Source organism: Echinops telfairi, unplaced genomic scaffold (genome assembly GCF_000313985.2).
Source record: "Echinops telfairi isolate 266 unplaced genomic scaffold, ASM31398v2 ScPeMD7_60;HRSCAF=208, whole genome shotgun sequence".
NCBI classification, from domain to species: domain Eukaryota; kingdom Metazoa; phylum Chordata; class Mammalia; order Afrosoricida; family Tenrecidae; genus Echinops; species Echinops telfairi.
In genome coordinates, this window is record NW_022103958.1 from 18,335,030 (window position 1) to 18,360,452 (window position 25,423).

The 25,423-nt window shown below is 48.3% G+C and overlaps 1 protein-coding gene across 1 annotated transcript in view; it reads right to left on the bottom strand.

Annotated features, from left to right (window-relative positions):
* The window catches only part of KIAA1549L (KIAA1549 like), a gene marked incomplete at its 5' end in the record, with an annotated part of 302,875 nt that overhangs the window by 95,766 nt on the left and 181,686 nt on the right, over positions 1-25,423 (bottom strand). Inside the window, 7 exons of the mRNA XM_004718072.2 lie at positions 1,698-1,757; positions 3,937-4,099; positions 11,066-11,199; positions 12,191-12,410; positions 17,306-17,421; positions 19,792-20,406; positions 20,840-23,341. Of these exons, the coding sequence (XP_004718129.2) occupies positions 1,698-1,757; positions 3,937-4,099; positions 11,066-11,199; positions 12,191-12,410; positions 17,306-17,421; positions 19,792-20,406; positions 20,840-23,341 (3,810 nt within the window). The remainder of the gene's footprint in view (positions 1-1,697; positions 1,758-3,936; positions 4,100-11,065; positions 11,200-12,190; positions 12,411-17,305; positions 17,422-19,791; positions 20,407-20,839; positions 23,342-25,423) is intronic.

Below are 25,423 nucleotides of genomic sequence, written 5' to 3' on the forward strand. Positions count from 1 at the left end.
GGGGGGGGGCTTCTTATGAAGACATGTCCTCAGTAGGGAGACAGGAGAAGGTGGGGGGTGGGGGTGGTTGTGAGAAAGATTGTTCAGGACACACATCCTACGTGGAGGTGGAGGTGTTATTAGTGCCAACATTTCCCTAAAGTGAATAGGAAGTGTGTGTCGGGGATCTCTGCAGGTTAAAAAGAGCACACCTTGCATAGGAAATGTGATTTTGTAAACGTTACATAATCTGCTGGCTTCCAAACGTGATGCTGGGTTAGCACTGTCTCTCTCTTGGGCATACCCTCCTTTTTTAATTTCCCCCTTAACACTCGTACTTTGAGCCTGCCTTCTCAGCAGGTAGAATAACCCCCTGTGTCCACGGCTCTCTGCAGGGAGGAGAGGAACGCAATGCTCTGCACTCCAGACAGGTCCTGAGCGAGCTTCATCAAGCAGAAGAGCTTGTCTGGGGCTTCAAATGAGGGAGAAGACGGCGCCTCCCATGACACACGGGATTGTTCCCCTTCCTCTGGTTGCTGTTTGCTTCTTAGGCTGGTCCTTTTTCCTCCTACACACAGCTTCCCTCTCCCTCTTGTTCCAATTCTTGTTTGTCCACTTTTTTTTCAGCGCTACTGTCTGGCTTTTGAAAACAAACAGAAAACTTGCTTGCTGTTTCATAAAGCAAAATGTCAAGGGAAAAGGGAAAAAACCCATGAAAATGCCACCAAACAGCCTTGCATTTCCATCACCGTACACTGTCCAGACACGTCCGGGCTCCACCGGAGTTCCTGTGGGTGTGGGGCTGATGCCAGGGCTAGGGAGAAAAGTGCCCACCCAGCAGTCTTCTTGTTGGAAGGCGAGTTTTTCAGGACAGTGCAGAAAGGCTTGCCATCTTTAAAGATTGTTAAGGATTGATGGATGCCTCCATTACATAGTGACGATACATTGTCTCTCATATATGTTGAATTCCTAGTCTCCAGAATCTGTACATGTGTTTAGAAATAGGGTCTCTGAACACATTAACATGAGGTTCACACAAGGTCATACTGAAACGTGGCAGGTTCTGACCCAATCTTATAAAAGATACAGAGATACAAACAGGAGGAAGAAAGTCATGTGAAGATGCAGCTAAGCCAAGGACCACCAAGATGTCTGGTGCTTCTAGATGTGAGAGAGATACAAGAAAGGGTCTTTTAAGGCGAGTAACAGGATCCACACCAGCAACACTCTGAATTTGGGTTCTCAGCCTTTAGAACTCTGAGATAATAAGGTATCTGTCATGGCAGCCCCGACAAAGTTACACACGAGCAGCTGTTTATGTGGAAATATCATCATGGGAAATCTCACTAGGTCTTAACTGCCACACCATTGAGAATCCTGGCCCAGCCAAGTTGACACAAAACCTTAACATTCCATGGGACCAAAAGCAAGAAGGGTTAAGCCAAGAAAGAAGTCTTTTTACAAAGATGTCACACAGAGCATGCATATAAGATCAACAGTTTCAAAACAGCTACCTCTAAAAACCCATCAAGTGACCCCCTCTTATATCATTAACCTACAGATGTCTAGGAATTGTTTTCCAATGGACTGCCGATGGACACTTCGGTTGTTGCCACCTGTTGTGAGTAAGACTGCAGTGAACTAAGTGTTCAGTGAGTAGTTTTAAAAAATAAACCAACCTGAGAGCATGCATAGGGGGAAATAGTGCAAGAGATTACCTGTAATCACCCAATAGTCTCTGGTCGTTTCTGAGATATCAAGGTTGGGGTATTCCAGAGCTGGAAAAACAAGAAATGCATCACATGGCTTTTACAATGAATGTGAACATTCTCAAATAGACACAGGAATAAAAATATCAAGTAGCTAAACCCTATTTTACCATTCTTGGGCACTTTCGGATATGCAGGCTAAAAAGATCCTGCTGCTGTGAAGAAGGGGGGAAATAAGCATACACCACCACAAACCAGACTGAAGATCCAGCTTGCAGACGAAGACTTTACCAGAGGTTGATGACTGTTATTTCGTGTATCTTAATCCAAACCTTCTCCAATCGCGAGCCTTCATTATCAAACTCCATAGCCTGAATGTGTTTTAGCTCTGGCTTGACCTTGAAATGTCTCCAACCATCACTAACATTTTTAGGAATGATTATTCTTTGCTTAAAATTATCCAATGCCAAGAACTAAGTTCAGTAGTCGAAAAAATAAATGTTCTCATATTTTAAAAAACAAGTTTAGTGACAATTAGATCTAAAACTCGTAAAGGGCTTCTCCCAGTCCAGAACCTGAGACATAGTAAGAGCTCAACAAACTTAGTCATCGTTTTCAAGTAATCAAGGTCTTTAAACCAAATAAGTTCTTCCCTTGCTGGCATGCGACACAATGGTGTATTTCATGACGTGATCATTTTAGTAAAACTCGGGGGTATCTTTCCTCACTGTATGGAAATTCACAAAAGTTTATCCTTAAACCATAGCTTCCCAAACATATTTGGCCTACCACCCCCTTTTCTAAAAGATCTAAAATAAAATGGCTCAGCATCCCCTTGGCAATTTAAAAACCTTTGTACGATAGCCCACCCATAACCTAGGACAAAGTGTCGGTATCTGCATTTATGGCCCCGGATAGGTGCAATGAGCCCCAGGGAGTGGGGATGCTGCATTAAACAAACACACGCCTGCAAAAAGAAAAAAACAAACAAACTGAAGCTGCTAGGTGCTAATCAGTACATTGACATCTGATCTCATTTATTAATTGTATGAAAAACAACCATAGAAGGAAATGATGATGGTGGTATGATTTTGATGAATAAGTATGCTCTAGAAAAACAAAACTTGCCCAATGACCTTGAGCAATGCACCAGTGATGACAATGAAGAGCACAACCCTTTGTCTTCTTTGGCTCCCAGTGAGCGTGTGGGTACAAAATGTGGGTTGCACGTCTTCCAAGCCTATGCTGGCTGCATGGTAATGAGAGTTATGTAACTGCAGCATTAGAGGAAGACAAGGCCACAAGACAATGGGGACTCGTCAAGGGAAGTCGCGACACTAAGCGCAAAGGAGCTGCTCCACACCGCAGGCAGGGAGAGAGCTGAAGCCCCTGCAGAGCAGTGCCTACGTGGTCAGGAAAGAGGTCCTCCCAGGCAGGACGGTGGGCTCGGCCCACAATGGGCCGGGTTCAAACCCACTCGCCCTGTGAGAGTGGGTGCCCTGTTCACCCTCTTGGTGTTTTCATGTTCTCCTCTGCTAAATGGGCGGATTTTGCACCTAAGAAGGTGTTTCTGAGGACAGCCTGACCTAACAGTTGCCTGATAGGGAAAGGCACCCAGCGGGCACTCAGGAAATGTTCTTATGTTTCAACGTGCGGTGACTTTTGTATCCGTTCAATCCCAAGTCACCATCTATTCCAGTGGTGGCTTTATGACAAGGCAGCAAACATCTGGCACACAGTAGGATTTCAACAGATGTTTGCTTGCCGAACGGAGACAAAACCCCTGGCTGTTGAGTGGATACTAATTCCTGGCCCCCCATCTGCAGGGAGACCTGCGTTTCCACGGGGTTTTCTTGGCTGTAAACTTGACAGAGGCAGATAGCCGGGCCTCTTTCCAAGGGACCCCTGAGTGGTTGAACTACCAACCAAGCACTTACTTAGCCCTGGGTACCACCTTCTAAGTCACTACCTTTGAGTCAATTCTGATGCGTAGCCATCCAGTAAGGTGGGGCAGAACTGCCCCTCTGGGCTTACAAGACAGTAACTCTTTCCAGCAGTAGAAATCCCTGTCTCTCTCCCAAGGAGCGGCTGGTGGTTGCAAACTGCTGACCTTGTGGTTAGCAGCCCAACCCATAACTATCACTGTGCCACCAGGGCTCTTCTGTGCCACCCTGGGACTCCTCAAATGGAGGCAGAGCCCAAGAAACGAAGAAGAGTCCATGTCGGACAAGGATGCGGGTGTACTCACGTTCAGCAATGGTGAGCGGCGGGTAGGTGAGGTAGAATCCCACCAGCTCAGCGGAGAGCTGGCTGAGGAGGCTGCTGGCCACAGTGCCGTTGAGGAACGTGCTCTGATTGCCCACCACGTACACCAAGGTGACCGTCTGGGAGGCGCTGGACGTGCTCACAACCTGCATGGACACAGGAGGAAAGGGGAGGGAGACATGCCAAATAAGACGAGGGTCTGCTTCATGGAGGCCGGGGGTGGAGGGGTTTAAGCTGCAGTTGAGGGTGGGGATGAAAGGGGGGAGGGGGAAGAGACAAGAATAACAACGGTCATCATTCACGCCGCGCCCACTTGGTGCAAAGGAAGGGCACCCTCAATCCTCACCCCGGCCTGAGGAGGAGTGAACAAGTTGGCACCCCTCCCTCAGACAGAGGAGGAAACTGTGGCCCGGGCTGCAGAAGGGACTTCCCCCAGGTCTTGCAATTAATAAGGAGCTGAATTGTCTCAGGTTACATTTAGGATTCTAAACATGCACGCGAGGGTCCAAACTGACAATGCCCAGAAAGAAGATTCCCAGGTATGGCGGCACCTGCGTGAAAGCAAAACTGTGCCCTGCAGCGTTTTCCATGGCCGATTCCTCTGAAGCAGATCTCCAGGCATTTCTTCCAAGGGGCCTCTGGGTGGACCTGAACGTTCTACCTTTTGCTTTGCAGTCAAGCATGGCAATCATTATAGTCAAACCCACTGCCATCAGGTTGATTCTGACTCAAATCGACCCCATGCAGGGTCTCAGAGCCTATCCATCTTTCCGGGAGCAGACGGTCTTCTCTTGCTCCTGCAGAGTAGCCGGAGAGTTTGAACTGCCAACCTCGTGGCTAACAGCCCAGCACCTAGCCCACAGCGCCACCAGGGCTCCCTGACAACCACTGTGGAAACAGGACATGTAAGAAGGGCTCAAACTTCTCCAACTCAAACTTGCAGGAAATTGAGAAGTTGAAAGAATCAGGAATGGCTGGTCACTCACAAAAGTGACCAAGGTGACTGGCCCTGATGAGGACAGGGATCCAGAAGCCCCAAACAGAGACCTGCCACATTTCCTTGCAGCCTAGGAATTCCACACGTTGTCGCTGCTGTCAAGTTGATTTCCAGCTCATGGGGACCCCCTATGTGCAGAGCAGAACTGCTCCACCACCTGGGGTTCAAGCCCGGGCCAGTTTCCAGAAACAGATGGCCCTACCTGTCTTTTGAGATGCCTCTGGGTGGGGAGTTCCAAGCACCAGCCTTTTAGCCAATAGTCGAGTGATTAACCATTTGCACCTTTCACATACTCTGTGGACTCTTCCTACTGGTGCTGTCCTGGGCCTTCAAGACGCTCACTCACTGTCACCGAGTCGATTCCGACTCCCCGTGACCCCATAGGGCAGAGCAGAACTGCCCCAGTGGGTTGCTGAAACTGTAAATCCTTCCGGGAGTAGCAAGTCTCATCTTTCTCCCTCAGAGTGGCTGGTGGTTTCGAACTGCTGACCTTGGAGTTGGCAGCCTGACCCGTTACCCATCACACCACCAGGGCTCCACCATCCACAAAGAACACACAAATAGAACAATGAGATGGCATGGGTTCCTTCTCTCGGTTATTCAGTTGTTGGGAAACAAATTTTCTGGGTCAAAGCATGGACCGAAAGAGCCCCGGAATGAGATCTGAAAAACAGATGCAGGAGGAAGTCGTCCAATTCTGGAGACCTCCCCTCCTCAGAGTCTGTGCGTCGCAGGCCTGCCCCGCCCTGCTCTGTGGAGCCCTTGCTCTCCGGCTACAGGCAAGGGGAGCTGCAGAGGACAAGGAGGGACCGAAGCGAGCGAGATCAGGGTCCCGATATCTGGACTGCTCCTTCAGGGCCACGGTTCTACCAGGCAGCCCTGGCCTCTTAGTCTCAAGCTTCCAGTAACTGCTCCCTCCTCTCACGCCACCAGCCCCCCTCTTGGGGATGCACTGTCCTTTGTGGTTTCCCTAGAGCCTGCCCACACTCTGCAAATGGTCCCTTACATCGAGCTTTCCTCAAATGACCTGAATTTGAGTGTGCCACCTACTTCCTGTGGGGAGCCTGACTGAGGTCTATAGATTCATCTTTCCCAGACCTCTGTGGGCTCGCACACAAATAGCCTGGCCACATTGCTTTAAAAACTCACTTTGAAGAAGACTGTCAAAAATAGCTTTGCTCCGGTATGGACCTTCACCATCAGTGATGTTCTTTTAACATTCTCTATCTCAGGGCCTGCATTCCCAGGGTTAAGGATAATGCCCAGCTAACATCTCGGGCTAACTCTCACTCTTCCCTCTGGAAGTACTTTTGGAACCCAGGGAAGCCACGGGTTCAAGCGTCTTTCTTGAGGGACCAAAGAAGAAAAACACTTCTTGCTGAGCAATTCCAAGGACCTCACCATCGAAAACCAAATCAAACCAAACCCACTGCCGCCGCGGCCATTCCAACTCAGTGACCCTACTGTGCAGAGTAGACCCGCTCCACGGGGTCTGAGGCTGTAAATCATTACAAAGTAGATTATCACTCTGCGCTTCAGGGCTCAGCACCATGGTTTCAGGAGAAAAACCAGGTCAACTGGCATAACTCAAGCCCACAAAGACAATGTTCTACATTAGCGGTTTTCAGCCTGTGGGTTGCGACCCCTTTGGGGGGTCAGCGACCCTTTCATAGGGCTTGCCTGATGCATAACAGTAGCAAGATCACAGTTATGAAGTAGCAACGAAAATAATTTTATGGTTGGGGGGAGGGGTCACCACAACCTGAGGAACTGTATTAAAGGGTCCCGGTGTTAGGAAAGTTGAGAACCACTGCTCTTCAACCATTTGCTTTGTAGCAATTAGGTCCTTAAAATCTTGTGAGCGGTCATTTAAAGTACAGTCATTGGAGGAAAGTGATGAAAAGCTGAGACACAGGGAAGCAAAGAGTTCAGTGGACTAGTGGACCACGTCAGTCTTCACAGCCCCGAGACCAGTAGAACTAGATGGTGCCCGGCGACCACAGCCAACTGCCCTGAAAGAACACAGCAGAAGGCCCTGAATAGAATGGGAGAAACACGAGGCACAAGACTCCTAATCATAAGCGAGACCAGAAGGCCTGGTCAGATAAAGACGGGTGGGGACTGTGACATGATGGCCATTAGTCACCCGGCAGGTCTGCTATTGGACCTTGCTTTTGTAGAAGACCTCGCAAGTCCTATAGAGGGCTGCTATGAGTCAGAATCAAGTCAATGGCAGTAGAATTGGTTTTTGGTTGGCTAGTACAAGAAAGGAACCCTGGTGGCACAGTGGATTAATCATTGGGCTATAAGCCGAAAGGTTGGTGGTTCAAGTCCACTGGCTGATATCTAGGAGAGAGATGAGGCAGTCTGCTCCCTAAGATTTACAGCCGTGGAAATCCACGGGAGCAGTTCTACTCTTAGAAATCACTCTGAGTTGGAATTGATGGATGGCAGTGGGTGTTTGGGTTACTGCCAGAAAGCAGCCCTGGTGGTGCAGTCATTAAGCACTTGACTGGTAACCAAAAGGTTGGCGGTTTGAAGCCACCAGCCACTCTGCAGGAGAAAGATGCGGCAATCTGCTTCCATACAGATCGCAGGCTTTGAAACCTGGGGGGCAGTGCTAATCTGTCCGATAGCCTTGCTGAGAGTCGGGATGGACTCGATGCTCATGAGTCTGAATACAAGAAAAGGCTTGAGGTCTTTTAAAAATATATTTAAAAGTCACCCGTGCAGCAAGTGAAGGTGATTGTGATGAAGAATGTGTTGCAAGCAGGGGCTAGGTTCAAAGTGAGGGAACCTTTAGATAACAATCAAGGGCAAGTAGGAGTTGTGGTAGGGTAATAGGTTAGGCATTGTACTGTTAACCACAAGGCCAGTGGTTCAATCCCATCAGCTGCTCCTTGGGAGAAAGATGAGGCTTTCTGTTTCCATAAAGACGTACAGCCTCAGAAATCTACAGGGCGATTCTACTCTGTCCGATAGGGTCGCTGTGAGTCAAAATGGGCTTGATGGCAGGGAGCTGGGTTCTTTGGGAAGAGTTGTTCGTGCGTCAGATGTTGGGAACCTGGAGACAGCCCGTGCATTCACTCAGAGACCCAAACCTCTGCATTGAGTCGATTCTGCCTTATAGCGACTACACAGGGTTTCCGAGACTGTCAAGCTTTATGAGAACACACAGCCTCCCCCAGGCAGCAAGTCGCTGGGTTTGGACCACTGCAGTTAGCAGTAAGTTGTACTTATTTCTTTCTGGCTAAGTTAGGTGCTTTATAAACTAAGACTAGGTCCACAGACTAAGGTCACATCCCCTGTTCTCTGAAAGTCACGCCTCTAGCCCCGAAGAGTACAACCTTGTTGGGGGGAGGGGGCAGAGGTCACTTTCCCACCACCTGCGTACTCTCAGACCACAGACACTTTTGTGCTCTCTCTTGTCCTCCCACCCTTTCCCGCCAGGAGTCAGCAATTCAACGTCTAAGGCTGATGGAGAGAAAGCTGTGGTATTGCCAACCCAGTGTCTACCACCCCTTCTTCCAGGACAGCACTACACTTCCTTCTGCTGGCCTCTGCTCACGTGGTTTGGATGGGGGTGTCCCTCCCAAAGAGCCAGGAGCAGGCGTGGAGCTAGCTGGCTTCATCCCAATATTTTCACTCAAATGACATGAGACGTGTTGCTTCCATGGACCTCTGAGCAAGCCTGGAGTTGCCAAGGGCCAGCCCATGGGACCCGAGGAGGATGCCGCCCAAGAGCAACCAAACAACCCAAACTCACTGCCACTGAGTCTATGCAGGCTCTGAGGGACCCTAAGGGACATGGTCGAACTGTCTCTGTGAGTTTCCGAGATGGTAACTCATTATAGGAGTAGACAGTCCTCCTTCCCCGCAAGAGCAAAGCAAGACAAAAAAAAAAAGAACTCATTCAATCGCCAGCATCCAATTGTGCCTGAAGAAAATGAACCATTTAGTTTCAGCCACATGAAACCAATAACTTCCTCTTATTGGATTCCATCGCCGCTTACCACCAAGAAAGTCCTAACTGCGACAGTCTACTATGCCTGGGCTGCTCACCACGAGGCCAGCAGTGCAAGTCCACCAGTCAATCTGCAGAAGCAAGACAAGGCTTTCTGCTGCCGTCGGGGTTGACATCTTCAGACGCCAACAGGGAGAGCTCTGCTTTGTCCTCTCGGCTCACTAGGCGTCAGAATCTACTTGATGGCAGTGGGTTGTTTAAACTCTAAAATGAATGCCATTCAACTTAAAAAATAAACCAAAAAACTTACATGAATCTTTTTTTAACAAAGGCCCCACGGTGTCTCATAAATTATATTTGATGCAATCGAGAGGAAAGTTATTAATAACAAAACCTGATCCTGAAAAAAACTGTAAAACTAATATGAAAATGCAAGGCAGCCCGGAGGGCTTGTTACCGTAGAGTTATCTATGTGTGATACACGGACCTAGAAGGTTATTAAATCCAGGCAACAAACTTGACCCTGGGCTTCCTATCAGCCAGAGCAAAAAGCCAAAGCAGGGTTAGGAAAACAATTCGCACATTTATCCATTCATTTCAAGAGGTATCTGAATGGGTATAATAAAATAATAAATTTAGTTAGGTGCAATTGTTGAATCTCCCAAGCTGCTCTTTTCCAGGGAACGCCTGATCCTTACTTTTCCAAGCTTCATCTAATGACCTGGGACTATGACGCAGCAACACAAGAGGCTTCTCACGGTCAAGTGTAGGCTTATTTATCTTCCTGTCACTCTCAGTGCCTGATAAATAGCAGGTGCTGAATAAGACTGTGCTTCCTGAATACTATGAGGGGGCGTGCGCTGCTGCCAAGCTCCGGACTTGTGCCGATCACAAATCCGATCAGGAAGAAGAACAGCGCTCACTGAGCGCTGAGTCATACGCCTTACATAAATCTTCAGTCTGGGACACATTTTTAGATCTCAGTCTCACATGAACTGAACTATAAGGGGAAACTTCCGCCCTGAAAAGGACAACTGCACATTCAAAATAAGCCGCACTCTTTCTCCCTCCATGGCTTTTCAGAGCAGTCATTCATGCGAAATGCCCATTTCAGACCCTCGGGGTCTAATGGCAAGGGCTTGAACTCTAGAGTTAACCCAGATGCACGGGATGGTACCAGTCATCAGAAGACTGGGGTCTGGGTGAATTTCATCCATTAGCCTGTGTCTTTGGTGGGATAACGACACAATTGCAAAACAAAAACGAGCCTGAGAATAGTTTTTGGCGGTGTGTACACTGTTAAGCCAGGAAGCAGAAATATGGAACTAGAGTTCACCGGGAGTGAAATTTCCCTGGCAGAGAGTTTCCATGTTTGCCAAAAGTGTCATCAAAGAGCTCGGTTCTACTTCGCTCTGGTGGAGCGAACAGCAAAGACTGGAGGCTTTTCCCATCGTTCCAAGCCAAGCCAACCTCCAGTATTCCAAATACTTTCTCCATTCTTTATCAAGTACGTGATCTTCTGGAGGTTTCTTAAGCTCTGTCTTGATTCCCCTTTTGAAAAGATGTCTTGAGTATTCTGAGGCATAGCATTTGTAAAACACTTAGCACCCGCACAAATAAGCCTTCAATATAAACAGAGAAAGTGTGTGTGTGTGCGCACGCGCGCTTCCACTGAAGCAATCGTTCACGTAGTGACTGGACTATAACCCAATGCAAATCAGAGTCAAGGCAAATCTTAGTGCTTGAGTAGTTAAGAACTGATTCATTTTATATTAGATATTTGACATACCTTACTCAGTATAAGCCTTAGATATTATTTTTAAAATAGCATTCTTTTTAAAAATGATGACTGAAAAGAAGATCAACGGGAGTGGGAGAGGAGGCACCGAGAGGGAAATGCATATAAAACCCAGGAGTCACAGCGGTGAGGCTACAGCCCAGACATCCTCGTCCTCATCAGTGCCATCGTCAATGCCATTCAGTGACATTAAAGTGATACCCAATCCTCTCTACGTCACTCCCCCCCTCCAAGTACAAAGCTACATTCTCAAAAGGCAGCTTGGGACTGGGTGGACGCCAGTCACTTCTCACCAGCTGGGTCTAGGCACTGGCATATGTCACCCACACAGCCAGAGCACACTCCTTCCTCACCTGAACTGCCAAATTACTTCTGGAATTCAGGACCTTCCTCTCAGCATCCTGAAAGGCCTTCTGCAGCCTCTGTTCCATTGTCTGGGCAAACTTGCAGGACTGAATGTTGTCCAGCTGACTCACAAACTGCAGAACTAGAAGGAGAGGAATAAATCATTAGACAGGACAGCAAAGCCCCAGTCGCAGCCCCTTGGATTGAGTGGTGGTCATGATATAAACAGCGGGCTTTTTGATGAGGGATAGTAGACAAATAAACAATATGGGCGGGCCAGGTCTGGTTATAGTTTTGAAAGTGGCTCTTGAAATGGTTGATAACATATAAGAATTAAAAGCATGACAATCTGAGACTCCCTCCAATGCAAATGATTGGACTATGCAGACATCTTTTCAAAGTGTGAAAAAAAAAAGTAACCCAAGAGATTATGCCTTGTAATTCTTTGGAGGAGGTAAAAATCAATTGACCTCCATTACTAAATTGCTTGAGTCTTTCAATTTCAATGGTTTCCCCACTCTTGTGGTTTACAAACTTTGCAGATCAAAATCACAAGGGAGTTTAAACAAAATTTATTCCAAGGCCCTAAACACATCAGATTCTGATCCAGTGTTATAGGGAATCCAAGGCTGCAAACCACAGATTAGTATGGACACTCCACCCTTGTCAATGCCCCCTGGGAATTCAGTGGGAAAAGATGACACTTGATCGTCACAAATACTAATTACATAATTTAGAAAGAAAAGGTCCCGTGATGAAATATTTCTGATAAGTACAGGGTTGGAAATGTTTCGACTGATATGGAAGGAACTGGGGCATTCGATGAGCAGGGACCTCTGAGGAAGGTACACAGGAACTTTAAAAGATGACAGACCTCCTGCCATGGGATTATAAAACCGGTCCTCTTGGCATCTCTTTGAGCCTAGAATGACAGGAACCCTTTCCTTCTGAGGTTATCCATCATCATCCAGCTTAATTGAACACCTAGAACCCCACATGCCTAAGAGCAAAAATCTATGTCGGAATTTTTCTGACGCTGATCACTAGGCCTGTGGGTGGACCCAAGTCTCCGAGCTTCGGGTGGACAATGGGGCATGTTCACCAGGGACTCCTTCCTTTGGAGAGTTACTTGCCAGTTTTTAGCTGGAAGTAGCCTGCAGGCTCCGGATTCCACGGGGAGGCAAGTACTGCCACAGACTGCAAGTTTGGGGTGTGTTGCTTCAGATCAGCGGTGACGTTGCTGATGCCATAAACCCCCAGCATTTCGACAACCACTGTAGGGAGGTACACCAGCCTCCCCTTGGTAGCATAGTAACCAACGGTGACGTTGTGAGAATGTTCCAGAATGTCCACCTACAAAACAAATGCACCCACAGAACTCACTGTTTATTCTCAGGTGTTTCTTCGAATCACAACTGTTACTTAGTATGGCTGGGGAACAGGATGGTCTTAATCACCAAATATTCTATTTCAAAGTATCAGAATGTAATGAAATCTCGTTTCCTATATGGACTAGAATGAAATCTAGTGTTGTTGTTGTTTTTCATTCCTTTAAGTGCATCAAGATAGTTCTGTATGTATCAGTTATCAAGAAAACAGCACAGCCAAGAAGGGACAGACAAAACATTATTCCAGAAAGTGGAACTCAGGGGGAAACAGCTATATTCTGTTTCCCAGCGTTTATGAAAGTGACCAGGCAGAAATGATGGGGAGCCCTCACGACTGGGTCAGGACATTGTCGTCAGGGGCGCTGAGTCAGGTTCGACTCTTGACAACCTCGTGAGGCAGAGTGGAAGGGCCCCGTAGGTTTTTCTAGACTGTATTCTTTGCAGAAGGGGCCCTGGTATGCACTGGTTGAGGGCTCAGCTGCCAAGTGAAAGGTTGATGGTTCAAAGCCACCAGCTGGCTCAGGAGAAAACGACGTGACACTCTACTTCAGTAAAGATTATGGGGCAGTTCTACTCTGTCTAGAGGGTCATAAAGAGACGGAATCAACAGCCAAGGGTCCTAAGGATCCTCACTATCTGAGCTCTTTTCTGGCTCCATTAAAAGATTTTAGAGTGTTGGGTTTTATTTTTATCTTATTCTGCTTCCTTTGTGTTTTCTATGAACACTTTAGGGGGTTTGGAATAGCTGCCTTCCCCGCTTAGTAGTGACATGTGTATTTTCCAGAGAAGCCAAGACAACAGACTCTGTGACCCAGGATAGGTGGGTCTCTGGTTCTTTGACACTGTGTGTCCCTCATCGGTTTGTTCCCAAGATGGTGTTTGAGATGATTTTAGGTGGGACAAGAGAAACTTCTGGATGGTGCATGAACATAGTATGAGATCACACTAGATCACCTCCCTAAGATAATTACCCCATTCTGCACCATTCTAATTACCTCAAGGAGCAGGTCTCAGTTGGGTTTATCTCCCCTTAACCCTCTCTACCAGTAAAGTCCACCCATAACCATCTAGATGGCCCTGGCTTAGGGTGACCCTGTGTGTGTCAGAGGAAAGCTGTGCGCCACCCGATTGAAACTACAAAATCAGCTTTTTACTGTGATTTGAATGAAAGTTTACAGAGAAAGCTGGCTTTCCACTGGACAATTCATACACATTTTGTTCTGTGACATGACCTGTGATCCCCACAACGTAACAGCGCTCTCCTATGCCTCCCTGTGTTTACCACTGCCCTTCATCTTTCTTTCCCGTGCCTTCTTGCCTCCTGAGCTGTATCCCTGAGCCAATGCCGCCCTTCTGCTCCTGTGGGGTTGCCTGTTCTAAGGAGTGTGAGCCAGGCCCGTCTAGTGTCACTGTGTACCTTATAGGCCTGTCTATTGCTTGGCTGCCAGTTGATGCCTGGGGGTGAGTTCAGTCCCAGCTTCTAGAGGAGGAAAGGCCACACTCTCCTGGGTTCTACTGGTCTATTTGATCAGGTTTCAATATGATTTTTAATGTCTGATGTTTTAGAGTAGATTGCCAGACCTTTCTTCAAGGGGTTTTCGGCTGGACTCAAACCTCCAATTTTGGGGCTATCAGTCTAGTGATTGACCATTTGTGCCCCTCAGGGACTCCTTGACACCACAGCCCTTGCTAATCCTTTAAAAAAATGCATGAAACAAATTAGAAACGAGGAGCACTGGGCTTAGAGACTTTAGCATCAGCAGGCAACAATGTCTAGTTTGAATTTTTGTCTCTACTATTTTCATTTCTATGGTAACCTTTTATTTGTGGCAACTCACTGGTTTCATGGTGGTAATAGCAAATGCCCTTTCAAAAGAAACGTATTTGTTTCAAAAACGGTCTATTAAAAAACTTAGAAATACATTTTGACCCATTTAAAAGTTGTTGCAGTTTAAAAAAATAAAGTGAAGGTGAAATGCACATGGATTAGGCTTCCGGGGATCCTCTCTGACCACAGAGCTGGGAGGTGAGTAGCCTGGCTTTCACACGGAGTGCACAGGAAAGTGGATGATTGTAGATGTAGGTAGGTTAAAATTTAGCATCCTATCAGTTGATCTCCCTTTTGACCCATTTTAAAGGTGTTCTACTTTAAAAAAAAAATCATTTTATTGGGGACTCGCACAATTCTTATCACAATCCATACATCCATCCATTGTGTCAAGCACATATGTACATTTGTTGCCATCATCATTCTCAAAACATTTGCCTTCTACTTGAGCCCTTAATACTGGCTTCTCATTTTTCCCTTCCCTCCCCACTCCCCCCTTCCTAATGAACCCTTCATAATTCACAAATTATCATTATTTTGTCTTATGTTACACCGTCCAACGTCTCCCCCGACCCTCTTCTCTGCTGTCCATCACCCAGGGAGGCTATACGTAGATTCTTGTAATCGGTTCCCCCTTTCCACCCCACATTCCCTCCACCCTCCAGGCATCGCCACTCTCACCACTGGTCCTGAAGGGGTCTCATCTGTCCTGGATTCCCTGTGTTTCCAGTTGCTATCTGTACCAATGTATACATCCTCTGGTCTAGCCAGATTTGTATGGTAGAATTGGGATCATGATAGTGGGAGGGCAATGTAACTGAAGGAAATTACTGAAACTCAAATGAAGGCTGAGCATGATGGTGGGACAAGAGGAAAGTAAAAGGAAATAGAGGAAAGAATTAGGCGGCAAAGGGTATTTATAGAGGTCTAAATACTGGCATGTACATATGTAAATATATGTATATAGGAGGGTGGGAAAATAGATCTATGTGCATATATTTACAGATTTAGTATTAAGACAGCAGATGAACATTGGGCCTCCACTCAAGTACTTACTCAATGCAATAACATGTTGTTCTATTAAATTAACATTCCATGATGCACACCTTCCCAGCTCGATTGCTGAAGAAAAATGTGTGCATAAGCAAATGTGGTGAAGAAAGCTGATGGTGCCCGGCTAGCAAAAGATATAGCATCTGGTGTCTTAAAGGCTTGAAGATAAACAAGCGGCCATCTAGCTCAGAAGCAACAAAGCCCAAATGGAAGAAGCACACCAGTCTGTGTGACCACGAGCTGTCGAAGGGATCAGGTATCAAGCATCAAAGAACAAAAAATCATATCATTGTAAAGGTGGGTGATGCAGAGTGGAGACTCAAAGCCCATCAGGAGGCAACTGGACATCCCCTTACTGAAGGGTTGTGGGGAGGAGATGAGCCAGTCAGGGTGCAAGGTAGCAATGATGAAACACATAACTTTCCTCTAGTTCTTAAATGCTTCCCCCGCCCCCCATCATGATCCCAATTCTACCTTACAAATCTGGTGTTCTACTTTTTATGATTTTCTCTCTCCTTTCTTTCTTTCCCCTCTGTTTTACTTTGTTATTGTTGTTAGGGGTGTTTTGTTGTTATTTTTGGATGGTTTTCTGTATATGAGATCAGGGATAGGTACATCCATAGAGACAGTAACTAGATTTATGGTTTCTTAGGGGGGGTGCCAATGGTTTCTTGGGGGAACCTGGGGGGAAATGAGGGGCTAATCACGAAAAAAAGAAAGAAGAAAATGTTCTAACATTGATTGTGGTGATGACCGTACAACTCTTGTTATGATTGAATGTGTGACATATGGACTAAGTGCCAATAAAACTGCTTATAAAAAATTACAAATGCCTATGAATCATCGCAGTAGTGTGTGATGAGATGTAGCAGAGACCAAAATCTGTGAACAGAGTTTGCAAATGACTACAGCTTAGGGGAAATGGTTTCAGGCAACCCAACCATTTCATCTTTCTGACTTTCAAGTACAACTTCTGGTGCAGAAATCTTTCAAGAGATGCATTTAATTTTTCTAGAATTCTATTAAAGAGAATGAGCATGATCCACAGACTCTACCAAATCCCAAGTCTAGTCCTTTGGGCTGGGGAGGACCATGGAACTGCGTGCAGCTGTGGATCGGGGCAGCAGAGGAGGGCGCCTGAGCAATCACTTTAAGTGATGCAGAAGGGAGCCCTCAGACTGCCCATCACATTGACGGCTTTGAAGGCTGGATTCAAACCCAAAGAATGCAAAGCATGGCTTCCATCACTTGGATGATCCAACAAAACCAATTAGCAGTTAGTTGTTAAACAATAGTTGGCATTAAAAGGAAACAAAACGAAACAGAAACACAAAAACCTGCTTACTTCCCAATCTGCTTCTGGCAATTTAAGCAAACTCAGCCATGATGTACAAGTCAGAATATTATTTTTTCCCCAGGGTCTGGCTAGAATAATTTTTAAATGCCCAGAAATGAACCACTGTTTGCAATGACAGGGAAAGCCATAAACTGGTTTCTGGTGAATTAGACTCACAATATGAAATTCTTTCTCCAAACCACAAAGAGAATGAAATTATTTAACACAGAATTTAGAAAACAAAAAGCAGCCAGCTATCATCAGTTCTGACTCATACCCCGTTACTCCCCCTCTGCCCCCTCCCCCCAAAATGGGTTGCAGACTAGAGAAGAGTCCCACAGAGCTTTCAGGATTTAAAACCTCTCACCAGGACTTTCTTCTAGGGCACCTCTGAGTGGGTCGAATCCCCAGCCTCGAAGTCAGCAGTCGAGTGTTTAACTGCTTGGGCCACACACACCTAGGTTTAAAGGGAAAAGTCTAGACATCTTGAAATTGGACCTTTGTCACAACAAAGGAGAGAGATCCTTTTCCTGGCAAGCGTGGCTTTCGCACTGAGGAAGGCAGGAGGCTAAGTGAGCACACTCTGGGCCAGAGTGGGCAGGCGCAGGGGTTAGTTACGCTGATGCCAAAAGGCAGGGCTTACGTGAGCAGAGACGTCGCTCCGGTGGAAAGCCTTTCGCAAGGCCTGGGTGAGCCCTCTGGCCACGGTGAGCTTCAGGAATTCACTGCTCTGCACTCTCCTTTGGGTCAGAAAGAGAACTGTGGGAAAACAGAAGCATGGTCACTGGGTGAGGCAGTGGATGCCATCCTTACCGAGCCCTTCCCTCCTCCCCAGTTCCTAGCAAAGATCGAGCACAGGCCCAGCCCACGAGGTGGTGGATCCGATCCTGTTTAGTCGATTCCAACTCATCGTGACCTTCTAGGGCAGAGGAGAACCGGCCCCATCTTTATGGAAGTAGACTGCCACATCTGCATGCTGTGCGGTGGTCAGTAGTTTTGAACCCCCTGCCTTTTGGTTAGTAGCGAAGCACTGAATCTGGTCACCAGGGCTCCGTGAGGGTAGGATGGGACCCCACTTTAGTCCTAAAGACAGGACAACCCAGCCATCAACATTGGACCGCATCAGTAGCTGCATTTCAGGAGAAAGATGAGGCTTTCTGCTTCAAGTAAAGATATGCTGGGGGAAGCAGGCACTAGAACTGATGGTGATTTCACAACTCACTTTAAAAGTGATTTAACCATAGGCGGGTGTGGGTGGGAAGAAAGTGTTCCCAAATTGATTTTACAACTCTCCTTGATATGATTGAACTACTGAATTGTGTGATATGAGGATTAAGTACCAATAAAACTGTTTAAAAATGTTTTTAACCTATATAAGCCTCAGAAAGCCACAGGGGCAGTACTAGTCTTTCTTACAGGGTGGCTATGAATCAGAAGGGATTCAAGGCTGTTGAGTTGGGTCTAGAGAAAGCAGCACCATCAGGTAGTGCAATCTTTAGCTTACAAGTGGGGACGGAGCCGAGGGCACACTGGGGGTTGAAGGTGCAGATGCCAAGGGAAAGGAAGGCCAGGTGCGGCCAGAGGTCCTAGGAGGAGCATCCAGCCCTGAGTTGGGAAGGGGCTTGGGATGTGGGAAGGTTTCCTGGGAGGAGTAACTGCTTCAGGGATAACTGGGGTGTGGGGACTGCCTTCACTCACTACCCCCAGAGAGGGCAGCAGGTGCAAAGGCACAGAGGAGAGAGGTAGCCTTATTCCGGTATGGATGTTTCTAGGCTTCGTCCTGAGAGCAATGGGAGTAAAGGCGCTAAGTGAGGGAGTGCATTTTAGATGGGTCTCCCAACTGCACAGTGAGCAGACTGGAGGGAGAGAAGTCTGGAGGCAGAGAGAGAAATCTAGCAGTCATCTGTAGAAATTCAGACGAGTGACAAATGCTGTCTGAACCAGGGGAGCAACAGTGGGGCGTGACAAAGATGGGACATTTCAGAGGCCGAACTGAAAGGTCCTGGTGACTGAATGGATGCGATTGGGGTGCTGCGAGGTGGTGAAGGAGAGGAAGGGCGGGTGTTGGGGCTTCTGTATCGCAGTGGCTAGGACCACCTGTCGCTCAGAGGCGGCGGCCCATGAGGCGAGGGGACTGAAAAACCAGGTGGCATCAGCTTGAGAAGCAAAGCTTTGCCCTGGGCCTAGTTTCCCAATGTCTCTCGTAGAATTGGACACATTTCAAGCTAGAACGGTGCTGAGTTCTTGGTAGAGTGAGGAGAAAGGCGGGATGTGAGCATTCAGCATTGGGAATGCTCTTCCGAATAATGTGCCTCATGCTTTTTTATAGCAAACACTACCACACTATTAAAAACACTGCATGCATTCTAGCTTTACTGCAATTGACTGAGAGGGGGGGTGGGGGGCGGGCGGGACAGTGTGTGTGTGTGTGTGTGTGTGTGTGTGTGTGTGGTGAGGGTGGCAAAAACATAGCATTCAAACTTTGCTTACAGTTCTGATGCTACCCATTTTTTTCCAAGAAGAATATCTCCTTTTTAACATCAAAAGAAATGCTATGCTCCCACAAGTCTACTGGGGGAAAAAAGCATGTCCCCAAAGACCCCCCAAATTTTTTTACCAATCGCATCTGCATTTGTGTGTATTCACTCTTCATGAAAACTGTGGTGCATGCTTGCACTGTCAGACCCACTGGCTGAACTACAGTTCCCCAGGGAGCCTGATCCCTGGTCTGGGACCACAACTCTAGTCTATGTGCAGCACGTGACACCCCTCCTCTCCTCAGTTGCTTCACTTGATGAAGAAAAAAACTGTTCCTCAACCTTGGCAAGAATGGCATTATTGGCTGGAGGAATCTCTGCTCTGGGGAAATGCCCTGTGCATTGTGAGACATTTAGTAGCATCCTTAACCTCTACCCACTAGATACCAATAGGAAGTACGCCCCCCCCCCCCCACCAGCAAGTTGTGACAATCACAAAGGCCTTGAGATATGACTAAAATGCCCTTCAGTGTCAAAGTCATTCCTGGTTGAGAACCATCGAACTACAAGAAAAGAGAAGGAAGTTACCACCTCTGAGGCCGGAAGGCGCTCGCTGCTGTCGAGAAAAATCAGAGGAACGGTGGAAGCTTACCTGACTTCACCAGGAGCTTACTAGACATCTGACACTCCAGGTTGGACACCACTTTACCAGTTGTGACCACTTCCGTGGACCCCGCGGGAAAGGCAGCATCTGTGTTTCCTGCCAGCAGAGGTGGGAGCCGGGTTGCCTTTACTGAAGCAGTGACGGATGCCAACGCGGCTGTGATTGTCAGCGGGCGAATGGTGGAAGTTCTGGGCATCTCTGGGTTGGTGGGATTTGGAAGTTCTGTGTGCATGGCTTGTGGTTTCCTGGGGAGGTGTGTTGTGGACAACAGGCCATCGGCAGTGCCCGTGTTCCCGTGCATGGCTGTATGTGTGCTCATGGAGTATGCTGTCCTTGCAAACATGTAGGTTGGCGTGAAGGGGAAGGCTGTGTGGATGGCTCCTGGGGTCGCCCTTGGGCCAGATGCTGCCTTACTTGTGGCATTTTTTGCTAGAGGAGTGGTCAAACTGCCCTTGACCAATCCTGCGGCCACGGCCGAAGGGCTGTTTCCGGTGCTCTTAGCAACCAGGGCTGCAGACAGAGCCGATGGGCTGGATTTCCTCAGAAACACTGTGGCTGCTGACACTGCTACTGGGTCTGCCTGAGATGCCACGGAGAAGCCCCCTGAAATGAGAGACAAGAGGAAAGCTTGTTACCGACCTGCTATGCACATGTCACTTGTTCGGGTGATGAATGGATGTAACTTACGGGTTTGCTAGGGTGAAAAGTCTCTGAGCGCTAACCTTGTGGTGGGGTGTCTTTAGGCAAAACAGCTCTGGGTTCATTAAGGTGATTAACCATCATGAGAATGCCATTTATGGCAAAGCTATGTTTGATCATAAAGACACTTAAATTCTGAAAACTTTCTGGAAATCAAATAGGCAAAGGATCGATGACAGGACTCGTTGGAGCGCTCACTCATCGCTCCAAAGGGGTGTGCGCTCCTTCAGAGTCAGGCTAGTCCTTCATGGTGACCTTGAGGATGCTTCGGCCATGGAAGGAATCATACCTGTTGATGGGGTACCGGGAAACAAACTACCTGCATTAATGACTGCACCTGTCCACTTCTTGGGGCGTTGAGAAGCCAGCAGCACTTTGGAGGGGGTCCGAGATAAGGCACTGGTTGATACAGGAGTAGACTGAGCCGTCGAGCGATTCCTCAGGATGCTCTGGTGTGATGTGGAAGCATTCATCCCAAGTGATGGAGCGATGCCACTGGAAATGGGGGAGCTTCCATCTATTCCATCTGAAAGCATTTCCTGCAGATTTGCTGGAGAAGTTAGACTTGTTGGAACTGGCAAAAGAGGAAGCGTTGGGTGGACGGACAGCTGTAAGTGGGGATGAAGTCCAGCACGTTGGCTTGTGGATGGGTAATTGTCAACCTCCGCTGTCTCAAAGTCTCTGGTATGGTGGTTACTATGGGTAGGCCAGAAATTTGTGTCATTTCCCACCATGGTAATGTTTGGCTGGTGTACAGGCTGGTCTATGCTTGTACCAAGGACTGACTCCTGGACATTGAAGCCTGCTGTCGTCGCTGAAGGCCCAGCAGCATCCTGGACATCCTGAGAGTTTAGTGCATCGGCAGCTGAACTTAAACCACGGGGAGTTGCAGTTGAGGATGAGCGAGTTCCCCAGCTCGCAGAGTTCGCTGTGTGTCCACCGAAATCTCCGTTTGCTTGCTGTAGCAAGCCAGATACCATAGGTTTGGTGGCAGGGGATCCAATCTCTGCTGAAAAAGAACTCCAGAAAACATCTGTGCTAGCGGGCTTTTTCACGCGGCCCATTGTGGAAGAGTCATAAATGCCAGCGGAAGAGGCCAATGCTGCCACCTGCTTGGAGGCTGAAGCTGGGAATCCAGAAGCATCTATAGTAGCTGCGGAAGCCTCTGGCTGGGTGTTGGAGATGGGAGCAGATGGGGACCGGGCTCGGGTGGTTCGTATGGGTGGGATGGAAGGTGGAAGTAATTCTAAAGGTGTGTGATTCGTTCTTGGGGTTGAGATCACAGTAGATGAAATGGGACCCGTGCCCACATTGGAAGTGGATCTGTTGAGAGGTGGAGGACTTGGGATCTCTATACTTGGACGGGCGTGCAGAAGAACCGTCTTCTCCGGCTGTCCATTTCCCTGGACGGCAGCTGGCCCGCTCTCCTCTTCCTGCAGGGGAGATGCCCAGGTCATGGAAGGAAGATTAGGAGCCTCGCGGGAGGGGAGGAAGTCTGTTGCTGCAGTGGAAGACGACCCACCCTCACCCTCTTCTTGAAGAGCTGGCGTGGGGGGCACGCCGGATGGAGAGGCCTGACTGTGTGCCGGTTGGCTGCTAGCGAACGTGGAGGGAGAGTCGGCCGGGCTTTTGGATGGCGAGGCAGGAGCGGAAGGGCTGGCTTTCCCGTGACTGGTGGTGGAACGCAGAGATGGCACCAGAGAGGAAGAGGCGTGCTCAGCTGAAAGGGCCGGCTCTCCAAAACGCTCTGGAGCTGCTGACAAATGCGGCGGGTGAGCAGAGTCATTGACAGGGGTAGGGGCAAGCTTTCTGCCGGCCCTTTCTCCTGTCACTGATTCTGTGGTCTGGAAACGCGAAGGCTCAGCCACAAGGGCCGCCGCTGTGCTCTTAAAAGTCGGCCAAGGCACCCCACTGCTCGCTCCTTTAGCCACTCCAGCTTGGGTCGACTGCGTGGATGCTACTTCCAACTTTGCCGAAGGCGTGGTCCCACCTGGATGCCAGAGAAGACTTCCGGGTGCTAGGGCAGGGGAAGACAGATGGGCCAGTTCTGCCATGGGGCTCCCAAACCCAGGGGTGGGTGAGCCTGCTGAGGGGATGCTCTCAGTTGGGGAGGGCTCAGAATATTGCTCTGTTGAGGATCCAAAAAATCCTAAAGGAGGGAGGCCTATCAAAGCCGGTGTGTGTGCGGATGGAATATGCTTCCTTTCATGAGCAGGCGGGCTGAGGGCGCTAGCTACGCTCTTACTTGAGTGAGAGTCGGCTAGAGCTGTCTGAGGGGATAAAGGCACTTGGGTGGGTGGCTCTGCTGTCTTGATGGAATGAGATGCGTCGGGAGCCAATGAAGAGGATGAAGGTGCGGGGAGAGATGGAATCATGCTTGGTTTTGCCATGGAGGGAGCTCCTACTGGTGTGGGCTGAGATGGAAGGACGGTACTCAAGGATGTCACAGATGGGTCTATGGACAATGGGGAGAGCATGCTGGTGTGAGGCAAACCTGACTCCTCGGCTGCTTCTCTTCCCCCTGGAGGTCTTGGGTGGACCAGGGACTTGGTGGGATCCTTGGAAGGCTCGAAGGAGGCGCTATGTCCGCTTCCTGGGTACAGGGAAGAAGTGGCATCCAGGGGAGCCCTGGTCCTGCGGGAAGCCTTGGGCGGAGGTGATCGGGCGAACTGGAACAAGCTTGTGTTGTCAGGGCTGGGTCCCAGGACACCCTTGGTCCTGTCCACTGCCGAGGAAGACTTGACTTCTGAGAAAGGCCATGTTGGTGAAATCGATAACAACTTCGGGTGAGGCAATGGCTGTGGGGTTGGGGTGACATGTCTCTGTAGATCGTCTGTTGCTGTGAGACAAAACATCAGGTCGTCAGAAACAAAGCATCAGGTGGTCAGCAAGAGACCCCGATGGCCGGGAGCTGGAGGTCAGAAGTGGATAAGGCAGGTACAGCCTGGACCTCACAGAACATCTGCTCCATCCCCCAAGACTTATCAACCGAATTCACACGTGGAGTCCGGATCCACAAAAATGCAAGGTGCCACAGGCTCCCTCACAGGAGCGTGGAGGAGGCGTGGCCGCTGATGCAGGGATAGTCAAACAAAGGCTTGCGAGACAGTCACCGACTTTTTTCTTTAACGCCTACAAGGGAGGGGCTGTGAAAAATCACCACGAGCAAATCAAAGACACACATGGCTGCCTCCTCCAAGGGCCCAAATGCCACGGGAAAGGAAATCGGTACCGGAGGGTGGAATGCTGCCCGAAAATCCCCAGGCATTTGAAGTAAAATGCTTCAGTTTGCTTATGCTTGGCAAGATTACACCCATGAGATAGCGTAGACTTAGATGGATTATGCGATTCCTGATGCGAGTATTCATGTTTATGTCCAATAGGCAGGGGAGTTTCTTTCAGATGCAGCTCTCAAAGAGATGCTATTTACAAACGGTGACACTTCCCACCAGGTCTGGTGTCACTGCAAGTACCTGCAGAGACCAGAATGGCCAGCACACACGTGTCGTGTGAAAACACAGGCAGACAGGCAAGGAATCATGCAGGGCACACGGCAGACCGGGAAAGAATCTCTCAGAGATGGGAACGTCCCACCCCTGGGAAGAGAACGTATGGGCTTTCTCTGGTGCTCTTCTCCAGGAGTCTGATGACCCCAGAAAGGATTACATGCTTTTTGATCATTTTTTAATTAGTTATTTTTTTAAAAGAACGATGTGTTTTGTTGTTGTGGAGAACATACAGAGCAAAACACACACCAATCCAGCAGTTTCCACCCTATTATTTACATGTGCTATTTGGTGACACTCCACTCATGACACTCTTGGAGCTGTGCAAACCTGCTCACCCTCCTTTTCTTCGCCAACCCCCACTCCATTAACATAAACTCCCTGCTGCCTACGGTTTCTACTAATCTTTGGAGTTACTGCTGTCAATAGGTTCTCACACCAAACCCAAACCCATCCACTGCTGTTGAGCTGATTCCAACTTATCGTGACCCCATATAACGTTTTTGAGGCCCCCAGTTTTTACGGGAGCAGACAGCCTCAACTTTCTCCTGAAGAGCTGTTGGTGGGTTTGAATCACCAACCTTAGAGTTGGCCCTCCAACACTTACCAGACAGCACCATTGCTCGTCCTTCCAAATCAAACCCAAACTCACGGCCATCGAGCTGGCTCTGACCGCTAGAGACCTCTAGGACAAATGGCTCCCATGGGTTTTGGAGACTGCAACTATTTATGGGAGTAGAGGCTGGTGGTTTCAAACTGCTAACCTTGTGATTAGCAGCCCAACAAAGAACCGCTATGGCACCAGGGCTCCTTCGACAGTCCTTTAAAAAAAAGCATAATCCCCAAAACAGATTTTTTTAAAGCTAGTTAAGCTAAACTATTATTAAAAGATTTCAAGGGATATTTTTGGTTTAAAGTCTAAAGATTACCTAAAAGCAATAGTTTCATTAATTCGTCCAGCCTTCATGGTTATAGAAAAGTCTGGAGTTCATGGGGATTTCACGTTGTATTCTGCATTTCCTCACCTTTGACAGTAATCCTCTGTGCAATCTTTGACCAAAATGCTCACTAATAGTACGTAAGAACCAGTCAGTGCTTCTGGTCTCCTGGGAAAGGTTCTTGGAGATGATGAGCCACACATTCAAGATCCTCCTTCTATTCCTGACTCTCCTGCTGCTTCTGCTGTTCCGGGCAAATACGGAGCAATTGCTGTCACTTGGAGGGCTGCTTGGAAGCTCGGAAACTCCCAGGAACTCTACAATCAACTAGGAGGTAGAACAGATGCGCTAGACATGGCATTAGCACATCAACTGGGGTATTCCAGGAAATCATGAGCCTGAGTTCTCCAAACAAAGTCCCAAATTTCCCATTAGCTGATCTTTTTTTTTTGGCGGGGAGGGGGTGACTGGAAGAAC